At 41.0% G+C, this 19,186-nt stretch overlaps 1 protein-coding gene across 2 annotated transcripts; it reads left to right on the forward strand.

Annotated features, from left to right (window-relative positions):
• Positions 1 to 691: 691 nt before the first annotated feature.
• On the forward strand, positions 692 to 18,132 carry LOC103183941. Of its 2 annotated transcripts, none has more exons than XM_007901706.2 (12): positions 692 to 754; positions 2,869 to 3,212; positions 5,618 to 5,809; positions 7,007 to 7,216; positions 8,635 to 8,865; positions 9,774 to 10,055; positions 11,618 to 11,700; positions 12,600 to 12,703; positions 13,544 to 13,684; positions 14,576 to 14,701; positions 16,045 to 16,314; positions 17,646 to 18,132. In XM_007901706.2, exons 2-12 carry the CDS (start codon positions 3,022 to 3,024, stop codon positions 17,838 to 17,840), a joined length of 2,025 nt encoding a protein of 674 aa, XP_007899897.1. In that variant the 5' UTR covers positions 692 to 754; positions 2,869 to 3,021; the 3' UTR covers positions 17,841 to 18,132. The 2 variants fall into 2 exon arrangements, with proteins under 2 accessions (XP_007899897.1, XP_007899898.1); XM_007901707.2 differs by having other exon boundaries at positions 12,603 to 12,703.
• The last annotated feature ends 1,054 nt before the right edge of the window (positions 18,133 to 19,186 follow it).

The raw sequence follows: 19,186 nt of genomic DNA on the forward strand, positions 1-19,186 counted from the left end.
CAGCGAGTAGTGGGAATGTGGAACATGTTACCACAAGGAGTTGTTGAGGCAAATAGCATAGATGTATTTAAGGGGAAGCCAGATAGGTACATGAGAGAGAAGGGAATAGAAGGTTATGCTTGAAGGCTTAGTTGAGGAAGAGCAGGAGGAGGCTCATGTGGAGCATAAACACCGACAGAGACCAGTTGGGCCGAATGGCCTGTTTCGGTGCTGTATATTCTGATGTACGAGTATCCTTCTGACATGAAAGGCACTATATAAATGTAATTTGTTGTTGTTGTTATCAGGCACCTGCCTGACCCCCCCGCCCCCCCCCAAAAAAAAAACACAGACCAAAGATTGGCTTAACATTTTTAAAATACGGAGTAACTATTCCAAAGAATATTTCCGAAAGTATTCCAAAAAATAAAGAATACTTCCAAAAAATGTAGATAATGTTTCGGAACACGGGTTTTAACTCCGGGGTGGTTTGTTTTTTTTGTTTGGCGCGGCCGCGGCGGTTTTGTGCCGTCGCGTTCTTAAAAATGTGCATTGACTTTCTATTTTGAGGCGTGACCCTTCCGATGAATGTTTGTGCGACAATAGTGTCAAGCTGAGGGTTAAGTGTAACAGCAGTGACATCTATAGCTCAAGCTCAGCTCAGGCAACCAAACAGGAGGCTCTGCTCAAAACGAAACCAAACCAACTTCCTGCATAGCCATCCCAGCTGCTCAGGACAAGACTGTGTCTGGCCACAACACACTCCAAGAGCAAGGTAATTCACCCCCCACCCCAAAACCCCCCCACTTCTTTACACAGGAGAGATTGCAACACAAAACCATGTTAAAAGCCACTGATCTTTTTTTTTTGGGTGCTGGTTGCATCAGCAAATCGAGGAGTTGCAGCTGGAAAAATGTCGAGTCTTTGCCATTTTGCAACACACAACAACTGCAATGAGTGTTTATGTTGCAGGAGGGGAGGGAGGGAGGGGAGGGAGGGGTGTGTTGTGCCCTGGCCTGGGGGTGACTAGCCTCTGTGTGTGTGTGTGTATGTGGTGTGGGTGTGTCCCCAGCACAGAGCTAGGGTCTGGCTCTCAATGCACAGCTTGCAGCTTGTTCCTGCTGCTCAGCTCCCAAGGCTGGCCTTGTACATGCAACCAGCCTCCAGGGTTGGTGCAATAAGCTGTCCTTTCCAAGGTAAATTTTCTCTCTCTTTTTTGATTGCACAGCATCATCTCAAACCTTCCTCCGAGGCAACATTAGAGGCATTAATGGCGTTAAACTGCATTTGCTCAAATAGGTTGGATGTCTTTGTTCCTCGGAGATCTGTTTTCTGAGACCACGAGTTTTCAAACTCCACGTAAATGATTTGGACCTATTGAGAAATCTCGAAGTTTGCAGATACGAGTGGGAGGAAGGGTTGCCGTGTAATATTAGTATTAATAATAATCCTTGCATTTAATATAGCGCCTTATCACATCGGTGAGACGTCTTAAAGCGCTTCACAGAATATATTGTGAAGCGAATTGACTGATGCGAAATGCGGCAGCACACAGTTTGTGTCCCACAAACAGGCGTGGCCGTTTTTTGGAGGGGGTTTGGCTAGAGAGCGGAAGCTAAATTGATGTTTCTTTCCAGTTGGCAGAAGGTAATTAGTGGCATGCTGCAGATTGTTGTGCTGGGGCCACTCCTTTGTCCCATATATATATATATATATATATACATTAACAACCTCAATTTAAATAAAGGGAGCACAGTATCAAAGTTTGAGGATGGTACCAAGCTCGGAGGTATTATATAATGAATAGTGAGGAGGATGGCAAAAGAGTGCAGGAGAATTTAAACAGATTTTAAGATTGTTCACAGATGAAGTTTAGGGAAGCAATATGTGAGATAAACTTGAAATAAAAGCAGTCCCGAGTCTGAGTTGGTGTGTTGACTGGGTGATCTTAATGCCTTGGAGATAACTGGGATTGAAGGTCAGACCATGTGGGATCAGGGAGAAGACAGCTGAATGGATACAGAAGTGGTCACAGAGGCGAAAACAAAGATTAGGGGTTAACAGCATTTACTCAAATACGATAGATGTGGTGTTGTTCCTCAGGGATCTATTCTGGGATCATGACTTTTCAAACAGTTTGCAGATGTTACAAAGCTAAGGGGGAATTGTAAGTACAGCAAACCTCACATAAGTCATATCGACAACAACAAATTCCATTTGTATGGTGCCTTTCACGTTGGGAGGACGTCCGAAGACACTGGACAGTCAGGGATTTGGAGGAGGTGTGGAGGATAGGGGTAGGAGGCTGGCCGAAGGTGCAATCGAAGAGGAAGGTCTTGAGACGTGCCTTGAAGGAATCAAGGGAGGGAGCGAGGCGAAAGGATTGTGGGATGGGGTTCCAAACGGTGGGGCGGGCTGGCCAGGCGGGAGACGTGGAGCAGGCTAGAGCTTTCTGAGTGGAGGCTGTGGAAGGCCTTGAAGGTGAGCCTAGATGTAATAAAGCGTGGATAAGGGTCTTGCCAGCCTGAGGGGAGAGGCATTGGCCGAGCTGGGCGATGTTGTGGAGGTGGGGGAAGGCAGAGCGGGTCTTGGCATTTAAAACCCTTATAATCACAAGAGTACAGAATAATGGTTACCTGTAATAAATCCCCTTTGAAACATCTCTTTTGAAGCTTGAAGAGCTGTAGTTTGTCTAATTGAGGAGATCACCTCTCAATCTGGCGATCGGGCTTGTTGCTGTCCTCTGCACTGCGTCTCAGGCCTGGGTACCCCTGTTATGTCCCAGCGATCACAACTATATGCAATATTCTAGATAAACATAATATTGTTAACATAATAAAGGACACTGTCATTGATAAGGATTTATTGATGGTTTACTTTCTGTTTCAGGGTTCATGGGTTTGATGAATGCCCAATACTTTGCACCCCAAGAATCACTGTACACTTCAAGCAGCTGTTTGTAGTTTGACTACTTTTAACAGCAGAGTAAACTGAATTTACGAGTACTATAGTTTGGCACTGCACCATGGTTTAATAAACAAAATGGGAAATATGTGTTGTATGGAATCCAGTATACAAAGAAAATGCAAATTTATATCGCAAAATGAACGTGAAGCTTTATTAGAATCTGCAAAGTCTTCAAAGGTGACTGACGTTTGTGAGAAAGGCAGAGATCTGCAAATCAAAATGGAAAATGAAGGAGTTAGTGTTGAGGATTCTGCTCACGAAAAGAGGTAACCGTTTTCTGTTCTGAATTTATTGGTTTCTTATTGCTAATTCACAGTTGCCATCATGGTAGGTAACCATTATTTTGAACTCTAGGGATTATAAAAACCTAATCGCTAGGCTTCAGCCCAGATAACAAGCTTCTTTAGTTTCTTTCTGTCATGTAATCGATAAAATTCTTCCCCTGATAGCATTCAATTTCCCTTTTGAAATGTTGACACAATCTGCAGTGCACGTTCACTTCACTGTTAATAATTAAATCTGAACGGCCTGTTCCCACTTTTCAGGTTGAGTCTGTATCTCTGGTTGTAGATTTATGACCATATTAAAATTCAGTTTATCTGTACCCTTCAATAAGATTTTCCCTCTTCAGGCTGAACTTGCTCCAAGGTAACATGTTTGACAGTGAAATGTAGAAATTGAGTCAATCCTCTGAGCTGTCTCCTCCATGCCTGTGGACTGACTATGCCCCACTGATCAATTAGATAGATTTCAGTTTAGATAGATTTCTGTTAGGAAATAATAACTCTGGATACAGTATATAGTTTGAGACATGACATATGCATGCGACTGCTATGATGGTGGATGGCGAACTAAATGGACCTTTGTCTTCTTTCGCTCAGTGAATTTGTATGAATTCATATGTTCATATGTCCAACCCACAACCATGGTCATCCTTTAACCTTGTCATTACCCATGGTCTTGACATCTCCGATCTGTCCATTAGATCAGAGCTGTCTCCTCTCCTTGAAAACCCAAACCCGGAGGCAAGCACCCTCCATCCATCCTGATGGCAAGTGCTGAAAAGGTCCTGGACTTCTTTGTCTCAAAGATAGAAAACATCCATCTGGTCCCTCCTCTTCCTCCCTCTAGCACCCCACCTGCCAAGCCTTCTACATCACCCATTCCTTCCTCTACAGATCCTACCACTGCACTCCCTTGCTCCCATTTCTCCTTCCTCCCTCTCAATTAATGTCACCTACATGAAGAAGTCCACCACCTTTTGCCTCTACAACCAGTCGCTCTGCTCAGGCTCCATCCTACTCCCCCTCAAAACCGCTATCATCACTTCCCTCCTCAAAAAATCCACTCTCGATCTCTGTAAACTGACAAACTACTAGTCCGTTTTCACTTGTCTTTCGTCGCTAAAGTTCTGGAACACAATATTACAAATCAACTTTGCTCTCACCTCTTCCTCCACTGCCTTCTCCCTCCCTTCATTACTCATTCTAAAGTATCGTGTGATCATCATGCAACTGGATTTGAATGCTTTGCTCTTACTTGTTGGAAATTAATGTACACCCGCATTCATAAACTCAGTACTTGCGTGTGTGTGAGTGCGTGTGTAAAAGTCACTGAAGTGAATTCTAAATTGAATGAGTGGGTCGTAAACTCGAGTTACTTGCACTGCAGTGTTATTTGTGAGAATCATCTCATTCTTTGATTGTGTTTTTTTNGGGTTCCATCTGTGTGATGCTGGTGGGCGTAAAGGGACTGTTCTGGCATTGCTATTTCTATCAAACGTGAATGCTTTGTCTCGGTTATCATGAAATGATAATAATAATAATCCTGGTATTTGATATAGGACCTTTTCACATTTTTGAAACGTCTCAAAGCGCTTCACAGAATATACTGTAAAGTGAATTGACTGTGTACTTTGTGGGCGAAACGCGGCAACCAATTGTTCACAGCAATGTCCCACAAACAGTCGTGGATTGAGTGACCAAATTATTATTGTTAGTTTTTGGTGGAATTGTTACCCCCGGAAAAGTGATCTGCCAAACGACGAACAACTGAGTTCCTACTTACTGCTAGGTAAACAGAGGCGTGTGGAGTAAGGAAACTTGCCCAACATTTCACCCTGCCGGGAATAGAACCCAGGTCTCTCACTTGCGATGCGAGTGCTCTAATCACTGAGCTGCAGGACTCCTTATTATAGTTATTATAATAATCCTTGCATTAGATGTAGCGCCTTATCACCTCTTCGAGGCATCTCAAAGCGCTTCACAGAATATACTGAACAGTGCATTGACTGTATATTTTATGGGCGAAAAATACTTCCTTCCTAATCGAAATTCTACCACAAATTGAAAATTGCTGTTCATTTCTATCTGTTCATCTACAAAATACACAGTCACTTCACTTTACAGTAAACTCCTGTGAAATGCTTTCAAACTTCCTTGCTGGTGGAAAGGCACTATATCAAATGCAAAGTATTTTTAAATTTGGGGGGCAAATTTACTGCCAGGTTTGTCGATATAACATTTGCTTCATTTCAAATCAATTATAGTTTGTAAAACCCTTGATGATGTTTATTGTGGCGTGAAAGGCACTACTCATTCTCTGCAATACACCTCAGCATGTATAATCGTTTTATTAAAGTATGAGTAATTTTGTTCATCCCATGGTTTAGTTTCTTCCAGCAGATTTCAACTGAGGATACAGTTGTTGTGGGATCTAAAAGGAATGAGTTTCTCACAGTTGTCCACCAGGAAGAAAGTGATCGTCAGCAAACTCTTTGCACCGAACAGGAAACTGTCATAGCTTCTGAACTCGCATTGGGACCACCTCAGGTAGAACAGGCTGATTTACAGGATAATCCAAAGTAAGTTTCCAATTAGCCACTCTTTTGAGTCTTGTGTATTGGGTTCTATCAACTGGGACTGCTGGTTAGTGATCAATGTGAGAACCTTGGATGTAAGGAAGTTTTCTGGTGTGTGTAGGTTAGCACCAGACTGGATGGTACTTTATCACTATGGAGCATTATTATGTGAGTGACACTCAAATCTACCTTTCTGCTTCTTCCTTTGATTGCAAGTCCACTGAGGTTCTGTCCGCCTGCTTCTAAGACATCAAATTCTGGATGGGCCTCAACTTTCCTCATCTTAACATGGGCGAGACAGAAGCCATCCTCTTTGTCTCTCGCAAATGCCTTATTTTTTCTGATCCAACTTCCTCAACCTTTCCCACCTCCAACTCACTGAACCAATGCGTGACTTTGCCTATTCAGTTCAGTCCTCAGCACTTTCCTCTCTCACATCTTGTCTTGGACTACTTTCCTGTATCTTCACCATATTTTCTGTCCCTGTCCCATGTTTAATGTGGGTGAAACCATCCTTCACGCTTTCATCATCTCAAGACTTGTTTTCTAAAATGCTTTTTTCACCAGCCCCCTTGGCTTCACCATTCATAACCTCATCTGAAACTCGGCCACCTTGCACCCTTTGTGGTCTTCTCCTACCTCCGTCTCCTGCTTCTCCCTCCAAATAGCAATCTTGGACTTGCTTCATGCCCTTTGCCCACTCCACTCCACCATGGGTGACGCTGCCTTCAGCCACTATAACCCCACACTCTGCAACTTGCTCCTTCAACCTCTCCATTCGACCCCTCTCTATTTTCATAAATCACTTAATGTTTTCAACCATATGGCCACCTCCCTCTTCCCCCATCCTCTTTGTTTGGTGTCTGGCATCAGCCCTGTAAAGTGCTCTGAGGCATTGCTCCAAGTGAAGGGTGCTATACAGATTCACGTTCTTGTTGTTTTAGTTCTTGAACAGTGTAAGGCATTTAATGAATGCTTTAAATCCCATACAAAGACTCTTGATTGTGATTGACAAGAAGAAGACATGGAAGTAGAAGATGTTCTCAAGAGTCCAATATTAACAAAATCAACATGTCTGATTTGCACAATATTCTTCAAAAAAAATTGTGTGGAAAGAGAGTACTGTATAAAATGTAATGAATTGTTAAATATGCAGTTGTAGACTTGTTTTTTAGCTTCTCCATTTGTTTGCCCTTAAAGGAGTTTAGCATTTGAGAATCGAGCTGATTTGGAAAGTGAAAAGGGAGGCTTTCTTACTAACACACAGCAGGTAGTCATTGAAAGTGGCTTTCAGGAACCTGCTTACACACTCCGGCAGACAAGTGTGGTCTGCAAACCAGCGACTGTTTTGGAGAGAAATGTATCTATAGAAGATCAGAACACTGCTTTCCATATGTTAAAAGATAATGGGTAAGTTGAGCTTTGTTTCAAGTTTGGAAATCTGTTATTATCAATAATAATAATACTTCTTGCATTTGATAAAGCACCTTATTATGTTGTCGTGTCTCAAAGCACTTCACAGGATATACTGTAAAGTTTTTTTATTTTTACTGTGTTTTGTGAGTGAAATGCGGCAGCCAGTTTACGCACAGCAAGGTCCCACAACTAGCCATGAAGTGAGTGACCAATTTTATTTGGGGATTTTGTTGGCCAATACACCAGGAGGAACTGCCTTCTCTTTTTGAGTAGTGCCTTGGGATCTTTAACGTCCACCTCAAAGGAAGATAGGACCTTGGTTTAAACGTCTCATCCGAAGCATGGCACCTCCAACAATGCAAGCTCCCCCCTCAGCACTGCATTGGAGTGTCAGCTTGGACCATGTGATTCCAAGTCCTGACGTGGTGCTTGAAACCACATCCGTCTGAATCAGAGGCGAGAGGGCTACTACTGAGCCAGGCTGATACTAAATAAAAGTAATCGTCATCTTCCTTGTTTTTTTCAGTACAAACCTGACCACCCAGTAGGAGTTGCTGGGTAGCTAAGTGTGATTGCTTGTTTTTCTGTCTCTCTTTCCTTTTCACTAACACGGGATGCTAAGACCAACTGTTCTACGTCTCCTAGTAATCTACTGACAACAGTTATTTGCAGTTTGAACTTGGCTCAGCTACTCTCAGAATGAAACTAGCCATTGAGGTATACTGGGTTGTCAGTGGTATTTGCCCCACGTACACTGGCAAACAAATTGCTGTGCACGAACCATTTGGATGTCTGGTTCAGAATCTTAATAACTGGTTGCCAACCTTTACTCAACAACACAGGTCAACAACAGGAAGGTGGCAATCCTTGGGTATAGATGGGCTGAACACTTGGCCATGAGCAGAAGAGGAAGCCATATATTTGTGGAGACAACAGTGCCACCTCATTCCTTTCAGTGTTGCTGCTGGCTAGTATTTGGGAGCATTTAACTGTGCTGTAATCATACAGTTACAGTCTAGATTGACACTCCAGTACAGTGCTGGAGGAGTGCTGCATTGTCGGAGGTGCCATTCTTCGAATGAGATGTTAAATCGAGGTACAGTCTGACTGTTCAAGTAAATGTTAAAAAACCCATGGCACCTATTTGAAAAAAAAGAGTAGAGTTTCTCCCGGTTTCCTGGCCAATGATCTCCAAAATAAAATTGTTCATTCACTTCATGACTGTTTGTGGGACATTGCTGTGTGCAAATTTATGCCACATTCACACACAAATACATAGTCGCTCCACTTTAAAGTAAAATCCTGTAAAGTGTTTTAAAATGTTTTGCACACATGAAATATGCTACATCAAATGCAAGGATTAGTTGGGCATATTTACAAGTCTATAAAAGGAAATCCTTTTCTAAATGCAGCTGCAATGTCTTCGGAAAATCGGAACTGGGGGAGCAATGCACATACATGTCTGTGCAACAAGTTGTAAAGAATGATGTAAGCCCTGGGCCATTGAATTCAATGCTGCATGAAGAAGATGAGAGCCATCAGCTACCAGAACCTGCTGGTGTAACGTGCCATTCTGTTTTGAAACCTTCTGTGATGACTACAAAAAGAGTAAGACTGTCTGAAAACTGTGACCACAGAGATAGGTAAAATGATTCTACTGCTATTTTTTCTGTGTATGACTTCATCCCCAATTTGTAATTACGTTCTGTAGCTTTGTTAGAATTTCAGCTATTGCAAATTGAGGAGAAATTGGAATTTATTTCAAAAATAGAAGTTCAATCTAATGTTTGCATCTGGTCAAATGTCATCGAGTTGCATCTGGAGTTGTATTTTGAAGACCCAATACTTCAGTGAAGTGTTCTATGTTACATAAGAACATAAGATGGTTGCAGATTCCTTTTTGCGTTTTTTAATGAAAACAACTTGAATATAATTTACTGTATTTTTGAAAAATAGTAATAATACTAATAATAAACCTTGCATTTGACATAGCTTCTTTTCATGTCGTTGGAATGACTCAATGCCCTTCTTCACATGATTTTACTATAAAATATAGTGACTGTATATTTGTAGGTGAAATCACAACCAATCTGCACACCAGTCCCACAAATTGCCATATAGTGAATGAATCTGAATTATCTGAATTAAAATAACTGAGTATCGTGTTCATCCATGGCATTATTTGAAAAGAGAAGGGAGTTTCGCAATGTCCTGGCCAGGAATGTTGATTTCATTTCAAGGTTATTTGTGGAAGTTCTTGTGAGTAAATTAGCGTCCGTGTTTGTCAACAAATACAGTCACTACCCTGGAGAGGAATTTTCTGAGAACAGTTCTTGAAATATTTGGTGAGGTGGGTGCTGTTTTAAAATGTAAAGATAATAATTTAGAAATCCAGAATAGAACTGGCTACCCAAATGATTTTTAGGTAACTAATGTTCTTTGACTGGGTTGCTCCCTGAAACATTACAAATATGTGTTTATTAGGAAGCCAAAATTGCAAAGTTGCATTCATAGAGCCCTCAAGTTAAATCTGTTTTTCTTTTAATTGCAGTCAGGCAGACTGTGATCATTTGGCTGAAGGGGCAAAAGACCTGATGCAAATGGTTGACTTGCACGGGGATGAAAGTGAAGCCACAAATTTAGAAAACAAACAATCTGATCCTGGAATGGAAGTGGCTTTTTGTGATCAGCAAAGTGAGGACCAATTTCCTACAGACGAGAAAGCAGCTGAGGATTTCTGTGACAAAAGCAAATTCCAAGACAGGGTTTTTGATGCAAGAAATGAAAAAACAGCGCCTGAACCTGAAGATATGGACAATGGATCTGTTGTTGAGTAGGTTAAAAATGAAGTGCGGCCTTGTTATAACACGTTTCACTATAGCACTAGTTTAAGCGCTCCGAGACGCTATCCTGTGTGAAGTATAAATTCAAGTTATTGTTTTTGTATTAGTTTATTTAGAACCCCTGTAGGTTATGGATCCTTTCAGTATGTATGCACATGACCTCTTGCACTAAACATTGCCGAGTTCCAGGTCATTAGCTTGCCACCTTTGTTGTTTCTCGCGTGATGTACAGCGATGGGAAGTAAAATCTGTGGAGTCCCAGAAGTCTGCCATTTTGGCTTCCCGTACCCTAAAGGTGGCTGACTCCTGGACCATTAGGGTGCCAGTGACATCACTTGTTGCATCGCACAGCGCAGAAGAAGTGACATGGGTTGTGACCCATTGACCTGGAAATTGGTCCTTTTCTTAAATATGGGATCTGGCCAGTATTCAGAAACAAGCCAGTCAATGTGCAGTGAAACTGTCTATCGTGGCCTCATTATAAGATGAGTTGGGAACTTATGGCCCCAACTCCAACCTTATTACTGAGTTCTACTGTCCAATGCACATTTTAATTGTATATAAGCCTGATGTACATATATTTTGTTCATCGAGAATCCTGGTCACCACCAGAGAAGGTTGGCGAAAACAGATAAAGTTGCCATTAAATTAGTTGAGTTTTTAACTCTTGTAGATTGTAGGAGGAAGGCATCATTGAGGGGTGGTAAGGAATTCCACTGCAGGGAGATCTTGAAAGAAGGTTTGAGTCTGGGATGGTGTGGTACATTTTGAGTGTTGAGAGGACCATTAGGTGATGCATGTTTTAGAGCTTAAAAAGAAACCTCAGAGGGGCAATGGACACAATAGTATAAATTGAAAATGGGGAAAGACGACAACAACAGTACATTTGTTATAGTGCCTTTCATGTTGGGAGGTCGTCCCAAGGTGCTGGAAACCAAGGTTGTCACGGAGAGATGGGAGGCAATAATTCAGATTTCATCTCACCACTTGAACAACACACACTTTCTTTCAGTCTCAAATTGTAATACAAATACAGCTTTCCAGTAAGAAAGACTTTTACTTTGAGGTGCATCAAGACAATAGAACAAGAGGACTGAGTTTAGAGTTCCAGTGCAATTTCAGGACAGACACCAAGGAAATATTTCCTTAGCCAGAAGGTAATTACCAACTGGAACCTTGAATCTTTTGGTTTGTTAGGTAGGAGAATGGATGCGTCAGTTTCAGTTGATAGGACAGACTGAAGATCAGAATTGGGGCTTTCCCAGTCTGTATGGTTCTGCTTCACTCCAGGCAGAGGTTTTACCCACTGAAGCTATTCTTTGTATGTATAATGTATGAAAGCTGTGTTGAGGTACTTGCCTGCGGAATTCTTAAAGCAGCTGTTTCTGATGGTACTTATTACAGAATAGTTGCCTATCAGGGGCATTGGTCTTGACTAGATGAGCTCAACTGTTATGTGCTGAACAGGCGAGGGGAAATTTTAAGGACTTGTTTGAATTCAGCCACGATTTAATCCTTAATGCTGAACAATAGTTTACTAATTTATTTTCAGAGACGAAGATTTGTATCGTGACGAAAATGAGATAGAAGAAGAAAAATCTAAGATCATTCTTGCTCATGAAAATCAGATCACTGGTAATGTTTTCTTCTTACCTCTTGCCCTATCTTCCTCTCTCTTCCTTCCCCCTTCATTTGTCTTCAGGAACCTAAGGATTGAGACGATCTAACTGTTTTACTATGCGTGTTCAGGTCAACAATCCCCCAAAATGAAAACAATCAGTCATTCACTTCATGACTATTTGTGGGACATTGCTGTGCATAAAAATGTCTGCTGCGTTTGCCTAAAAAATACAGTCATTGCACTTTACAATGTAATGAGCTTTGGCTCATATCACCTTGAAGAGCGTATTATTATATTATCAGCTCATCTACTGATAATTGCACTACATTTATCAGTGATCACACAGAATTCATTCCTCTTAGCCCTTACTCTGAATGTGAATTTGCAAGAGCCCAAAAACTATGACTATTTCTTTTTGTTGGTTCTGCTCAACACCATCATGTCGTTGTGCATTCCTACTCCAACTCAGTAATTATAGTATGAGTGCTCCACCACTGTCAAGCGCTCTGGGACGCTACCCTGTGTAAGGGGCGCTATGTAAATGCAAGTTGTTGTTGTATGCCCGACCTCATGGCATTTCTTTTACAACCCTTTTAAAATACAGGTTTGGAGTTTCCTAACCATTGCTAAATGTATTGGCCCACAATTCCCCCCAAATAAAAATTGGTTATTCACTTCATGTTGTTTGTGGGAGACATTGTTGTGCACAAATTGGCTGCAAGGATGCAAGGATTGTTATATTTTGTACTTTTTAACCTGTGGGATACACTGCGATGTAAGTGTTGTACTTTTGCTTCAGTTTCTTTATTTTAGAAACTCACCAGTTTTGCTGGGGGAAACAGCTTGTTGTTTTGAATCTTCCGATCTTTAGAAAAAAACTAAAGTTGACTCTATTTGGATTTGCTTCCAAAAGCAGCAGCAAGAGACCCATCCAGCCTTGAACCTAGTGTTGTCATTTTGGAATATTGTGCAAGAGAATGGAAAAGCAGTACAACAAAAGCACAGCTAATGAAAAAGGTAAAACACTTTTTATGGGACTTATTTGTGAACGTTTATATTTGTAAGTGAAATATTTTAAGTTCCATGTCAGGACTCGTAGTCTAGACTGACGTCCTAGTGAAGCTGAGGAGCACTGCATTATCAGATGTGCTGTCCTTCAGATGGAGACATAAAACCAAGATCCTGCCTGCTTATTCGTGGTACATTAAAGATTCCATTAGAAAAGAGAAGGGAGTTTCTTCTAGTGTCCTGGCCAACAATAAAATTGCCCCTAGATAAAATAATTGTCACTCAGGTAATAGGTGTTTGAGGGACATTGCTCTGCACAAATTTGTTGCCAGGTCTGCCCTCAAATACACACTTACTACACTTTAATCAGGTTTATCAGCACAGAAACCAAATGCGGTTTATCGGCATGCAGCAGCCTTTAAAATTGAAATCTGTGCTGTTGTAATGTTATATGAGAAACCTAAACAATACCAGCATTTATGGGGGGAAGGATTGCTTTCATTCACATCTGGAGCTAGTAATCTGCTCCTTTTCAGCTGTTCAACTAGAAATTTGAACCTGATTCAGCCATTACCTGTATATTTATTGGCATTTCAGCATAATGCTTTCAGGGCAGCATGATGGCAGTAATGCTTACTGTTTACCATGTACAGTTTCAGGGGCTTTCTCACGCAAGGCTTCCTGCAATGGTAATGATGTATGGCTTGTAGTTTCTATAATCTTTGTGCTATAAAATAATCGGTTGAAATGGTTTGTGCAGAATGCGAACCGAGACTCCAGTGGTCTCACTAGTGATTTACTGCTGCAGTTTTCATATATTGTTCCTGTTTTTCCTCTTCCAAATTATAGGCATACAACACTGTTCATGAAACTTTCAGCTCTGTGAGAAGAGTCCGGGGTGATAATTACTGCGCCCTGAGAGCCACCCTGTTCCAAGCATTGAGTAATATTGAACTTCCTAAATGGATACAAAAGGATACATTCCTCCAGGTGCATTGCAATTTCTGTACCGTTCAATTAGTCTGTTGACTTAAATATAGTTTTCAGTTTTGCATCATAACCTTGTTCAAGACTTGTGTAAAAATATATGCACCAAATAAACATGAGAGAGAATGGAGGAAAGAGAAACTAGCTGAGGCATTTCAAATAAGATTGTAGCCTAGACATCCAGTACTTGTTTGACTGCTAATGTTTCAGTGAGTTGAAGATTGAAGGTAAATGCTGCTGCTTATTAATTGAAGATGAGCAACCATGTTGTGAGCTCTGTATCAGTAAATGCAAATTTATTTCATTTCTTTATGCCCCCACGACCCCATCAAAGTTTAAAGTGTGTAACGGGAATGAGCGTGTGTGTCCGTGCTCAGGATAAGTTGAGGTTTGTTTGCCCTGACACTGAAGTTGCGTGGGAATCTGCTGGGTAAAGGCAGCACCAGTACCCATTACTGACCAGCAAGTTTGTAACGTTAGTTATCTGGTTTCAGATGTGACAGCAGTTCTGGACTACAATTGTGGGGTGTGGTGGAAGGAAGGGGGTAACATGATCCAGGATTTTAAGATTAGTTATTGATGATAAGGCGCAAGCAGGCTACTAGATGGTGCAGAAACATTAAAATGTTATTCAAATAAATCTCAAACAAGAATATAATTCCTCCCCCCCCCCCACACACAAGAGCATTATACATGTAAACCAACTTGCAAACATTCAATTAATGCTTTGTCATTTAGAAAGCACAGTACAATTGTCACTGAAGTTTTGGGTTTATACCAGTGAATTGGTTGCTGATAGCCCACTGACGGAGTTGTTGTGTAATAGAGAGGGTGTAGCTTTACAAGTACTTTGATGACGGAGTACTAGCTTACAATGTTCTTTTCTTTCTGCAGTTTCCAGAAAAGCTGATCACTGAAAATTATAGCTGGATCAAACAGTGGAATTTTGGAGCTCAAATCTACGGGAATGAAGATCCCGTGGAAAAACTAAAGGAATATTTGATTCTGCTAAAGTGCAAGGTGCACATTTGTAATCATGTTTTGAGTTTTGTTCAGTTGTGTGCTCCCTGTCCATTATTTCAACCTGGTTTATTTGAATCTAGACAATTAGAATTGAGTCAATTTGTGGGTTTCACACAACTAATAATGAAGTGTGGGTCTTGCTAATTTGCCGCACCCATCGCTGGTGAATTTTCCCCTTTTCCAGAATCTGGTCTCCTTTTCAAATCAAGATTCTAGAAACCTGATTTGTCTCATGTTCATTTTAAAAATATTTACCCGAATGACTTATTTTTTTGAATCCTAATGATTCAAATACTTTGATGAGAGAGTACTAGCTTACAATGTTCTTTTCTTTCTGCAGTTTCCAGAAATAATTTTGATCTGATGGCCAATGTTTCAAAAGTGGTTGGTTCTAATCGCGCTGTATGAGGAGATGTTAAACCAAGGCCCCATCTGCAAAGGTCCCCATGGCACTATTAGAAAAGAGAAGGAAGTTTCTCTTGATGCCTTGGCCAAAAATCCTCTAGATAAAATTGGTTATTCAATTCATGGCTATTTGTGGGACATTATTGTGTGCAAAATCGACTGCTCCATTCACCTACAATATGACACACTATAGTATTTCCTGTGAAATGCTTTGAGATGTTTTGATGTTGTTATAAGACGTTATATCAAATTCAAAGATTATTATTATTATCCAAGCCCCAGTCCAATTTTAATGGTGTTTTGGAAGTTGGTAAATGGGATGCAAATGCCAGGCAATGGAATTAACCTAGGAATGCATTAGACCAGAAAGATAACCAGGGTCCATTTGGCTAATTCCAATTTCTAACATAGTTATTTAATATTTAAAGCTTGTGAGATGAGGAGGATGATTGTTCACGCTGGTATAATCTTACAGTCAAAGTGAGATGAAAAAATATTTCTTCACACAAAGAGCTGAAAGCAGTGTTCTGATTTATTTTTTAAAAAATCCTTCTTTTCGTTTTCATTCATGAAGAGGAATTCATTAAGTTCAACACTGGAAACCATGCACTTCTTTGAATCAGAAGCATTTGACTATTATTATAATATATATATAATTTATCATTATTTTTTGAAATGTAATACTGTACAGTGCAGTATTTCAGTCCTTTGACTTGCGGCGCCATAAATTGGCATTGCGGCTTCACACTACTGCATTCTCCTTTCCATAAAGGAAATCTGTTCAGGAGCGAAGCAAAGTAGAATTAAATCACTCCAGGCTGCTCCAGCCTAGGTCATTGTTGTAAGATATTGCCAAACTCTAGCTCTGAACATTGCCTGTTTATATTGTGGGATGACAGAGGCCTTAGGATGCTTTAACTTTCATGTTCTTTCAGTGGACAGATGTATGTGGAATGGCTTCTCTGGAGGAACGACAGTCTGCTTGCGAAAAGATCTTCAGTGGTGAAATTGAAGAATACAGTTTGTTTGAGGCGCTAAAGTTTTTGATGTTGGTTAAGGCCATTGAACTTGACCGTGATAAGCTACAAGAAAAGGAAGTTCCCCTTTTCTGCTGGTTGCTGTTTGCTCGGGATACCTCCGATAACCCTTACCTGTTCATGAAAAATCACTTGAACCATGTTGGCTACACTGGGGGACTAGATCAGGTGAGTAATAACACAAGTCACAACCTGAATATCATCACAACTGATAGCTTTGTATCAGTTTCAACAGGATCACATGTCATCTCTATTACTCGACATGCCTCAATTTATTTGCAGTTTGCATGAATTTAGTTATCTTCTTATACCTCAGTTGAGGTTTGATTACTTATAGCACTGAGCTCTGTAACCCTTAAAGTGTGAAATTAAGTTGAACAAAGTATCATTTTTAAATTCTGAATTTAAATTATAGGGGATAGAGGTGGAGATGCTAGGACTGTGTTACAGCAGAGACAGTTAAGAAAGGACATGGTAGAGGTGCTTAAGATAATGAAAAAGTTTGAGAGGATAAATGGTGAGGAATTATTTCTGCTGGTACGGGATTCAAGTACAAGAGGGGACCGGGTGGATTTATGATTACAACTAAGAGCGTGAAAAGGAAAGTTAAGGGAAAAAAGTCCTCTGAGACAGGTTTCTGTGTTTGGATTGAATTGTTGATACATACAGCTCCTGTGAATGTCTCCACTTATTTTATTGTGTCCAGTTGAAGTGACTGTGTGTTTGTCCTTGAGGTTTGACGATTGAGCTCTTTGAGGTCATTATGAGAGTAACCCATGTTGAAGAGCAAATTGTTTTCTAGGTTTTCCTTTTCTTTGTTGAGGTAATAATTTGCTCCTCTCCCTCTTCCACCCCGGTTTAGTGCTTGGGATGTCCTCCTGACGTGAAAGGCGCTATACAAATATAATTTGTTGTTGCTGTTGTTATCAGGAAGTCGTCATTGTGGGGAACAGAGTGAACCTGCACAGACCAGTCACTGTTTGCTATGCCAATTCAGTTGATAAAAATGATCCATATTAAAATTGAGGAAATTTGAGCAGGAGAAAAAATTAATTTCCTTTTGTCAGAGAGTGAAATATAGGGCTGCAAAATCCAATTTCACTTTTTTCAGTACAATATCGATGTATTTTGAGGAGGGGAAATAGCTAGACACTTTATGCAAATATGACATTTCATGATAAATGATCCCACTGAAGTCTTGAATTAAAACGCCAGGAGTATTGTGTCACGATCTGGACTTCTGGAAACCATGGCACATTTGGCAAAATGATCTACGTACCCTTATATGTAAATGTTTGCTCTCGTTTCATAAGTATCACAATGACGGCAGAAGTTTGGGTCGTGGATAGTTTTAGTGCTGAATATTTTACGTTCACGTTTTATGTTTTGATGGTGGGGACGGGGGGAAAGAGGTTAGGAGACAAAGCTTTGTAAGTATTTGAGAAGAAGTTACCCCTCGTAAACCTGTTCTTAAACTCATGCTCTGGCTTCTCTTTCAGGTCGAAATGTTTCTTCTGGGTTACACAATGCAGCTGACGATCAGAGTGTTCAGGTTGTACAAATTTGGAACTGATGAATTCATCACCTTCTACCCCGATGACCATCAAGAGGACTGGCCTGTGATTACTCTTATAACTGAGGATGACAGGCATTACAATGTACTTGTGGGAGAGTCTGAAGTATCTGAGTTGTAAGAAGTGATCTCTTAATAACTATAAGATTATTATAAGATGTGAATCATCTCTTAAGATAAAACTTGATCTTGAAATAATTTTTTAGTTCAGAATTTTTTCTGTAAATATGAAGGGGGTGAGGGTGCTTTTGAACACAAGCCGACAAACAAGGAGTACTGTATATATTTTTATCTAATCCAAAACATTTAACATTTTTGTACTAATTCTGTTCAGAAATGGGAACTGGTTGAGATGTGATTTTTGTACAGTGTACAATTAATACTATTTTAATAAATATGATGGTTTAGCAGTAGCTCTGAAGTGTGAATGAAAGCTACTGTCAATTTTTAGACATGTTTTTGGTCCATTGGGAGTCTGACATATTTGGAAACCCATCATCATGCTTAAGTATTCAAACCAGGCAGAGTTCCACCTTTGCTTGCCACAGAAATTTTCCATTAGTCTACAATGGATTCTCTGTGGAGGGACACATCCTGTTTATCTAATTATGGAACCTATTATGCACGGTTTGTCAAGAGCCAAGGCCCAAGGAGTGTGTGTTGGGGCAATGCTGGAGTTTAACCATCTCAAACTACACAGCTTGTTATTGTGAACACTGTCTGGCAAGCTTTCCCACTACTAGTCCAGCTAGAACCACCTGATAAGAAGAGAGAAACTTGCCAGACTTGGGAAGAATCCCTGCTCCCAGTGAGCGGTCTGCTCCTCCATATTCTCACAATGAACTAGGATAGCTGAGCAAGGCTAGGGTTTCCAAGTACACTAGCAAGACGGACTTTCCGGCCAAGTATCATTACAATGCCAATACCGGCATTTCCCAGCATTTTTCAATGATGGAAAATTCTGGTTGAATCCCGCGAACAGAAGACAACAGATCAGCTTTTTTTTTGTGGGATTCAAACTGAGAAAGTCGAGATTTTCGGTGATGGGTTTTGTGGGGGGTGGCACTAGGAGAGTGGTGGCAGGACTCTACATGTGTGTGGGCTGTGGAATCTGTTTCAAACCCTAGCCAGCTCTGTACCTACCTACCTACCTGCCCGTACCCTCCGTTCCTCCGGCTCCGGTCTGCTCCACGTCCCCCGCCCCAATCGCACTACCGTTGGTGGTCGGGCCTTCAGCCTCTCAGCCCCGAGGCTCTGGAACTCTATCCCCAGTGCCTTCGCCGCTTCCTCCCTCTCCTCCTTCAAGGCCGGTCTCAAAACCTTTCTCTTTGACCGAGCCTTCAGCTCCCCTCTCGACTCTCTTCCCCCTTCTCGCTCCCTCCCATCCCTCCCCTCACCCTGACCACTAAGTCCGCTAAGCCGGAGGTACTCCCGACCTGCCTTGCTCAAGAAATGGACCTTGAGATC

The sequence above is a fragment of the Callorhinchus milii genome, unplaced genomic scaffold (genome assembly GCF_018977255.1).
Source record: "Callorhinchus milii isolate IMCB2004 unplaced genomic scaffold, IMCB_Cmil_1.0 Scaffold2, whole genome shotgun sequence".
In the NCBI taxonomy this organism is placed as follows: domain Eukaryota; kingdom Metazoa; phylum Chordata; class Chondrichthyes; order Chimaeriformes; family Callorhinchidae; genus Callorhinchus; species Callorhinchus milii.

What these genes read in the sequence shown, in the direction of transcription:
- LOC103183941 (XM_007901706.2), top strand. Translation starts at nt 3,022, where the DNA reads ATGGGAAATATGTGTTGTATGGAATCCAGTATACAAAGAAAATGCAAA. An exon ending in GATTTACAGGATAATCCAAA is followed by an intron (nt 5,810 to 7,006) that starts GTAAGTTTCCAA and finishes TTGCCCTTAAAG; the next exon opens with GAGTTTAGCATTTGAGAATC. An exon ending in GACAATGGATCTGTTGTTGA is followed by an intron (nt 10,056 to 11,617) that starts GTAGGTTAAAAA and finishes ATTTATTTTCAG; the next exon opens with AGACGAAGATTTGTATCGTG.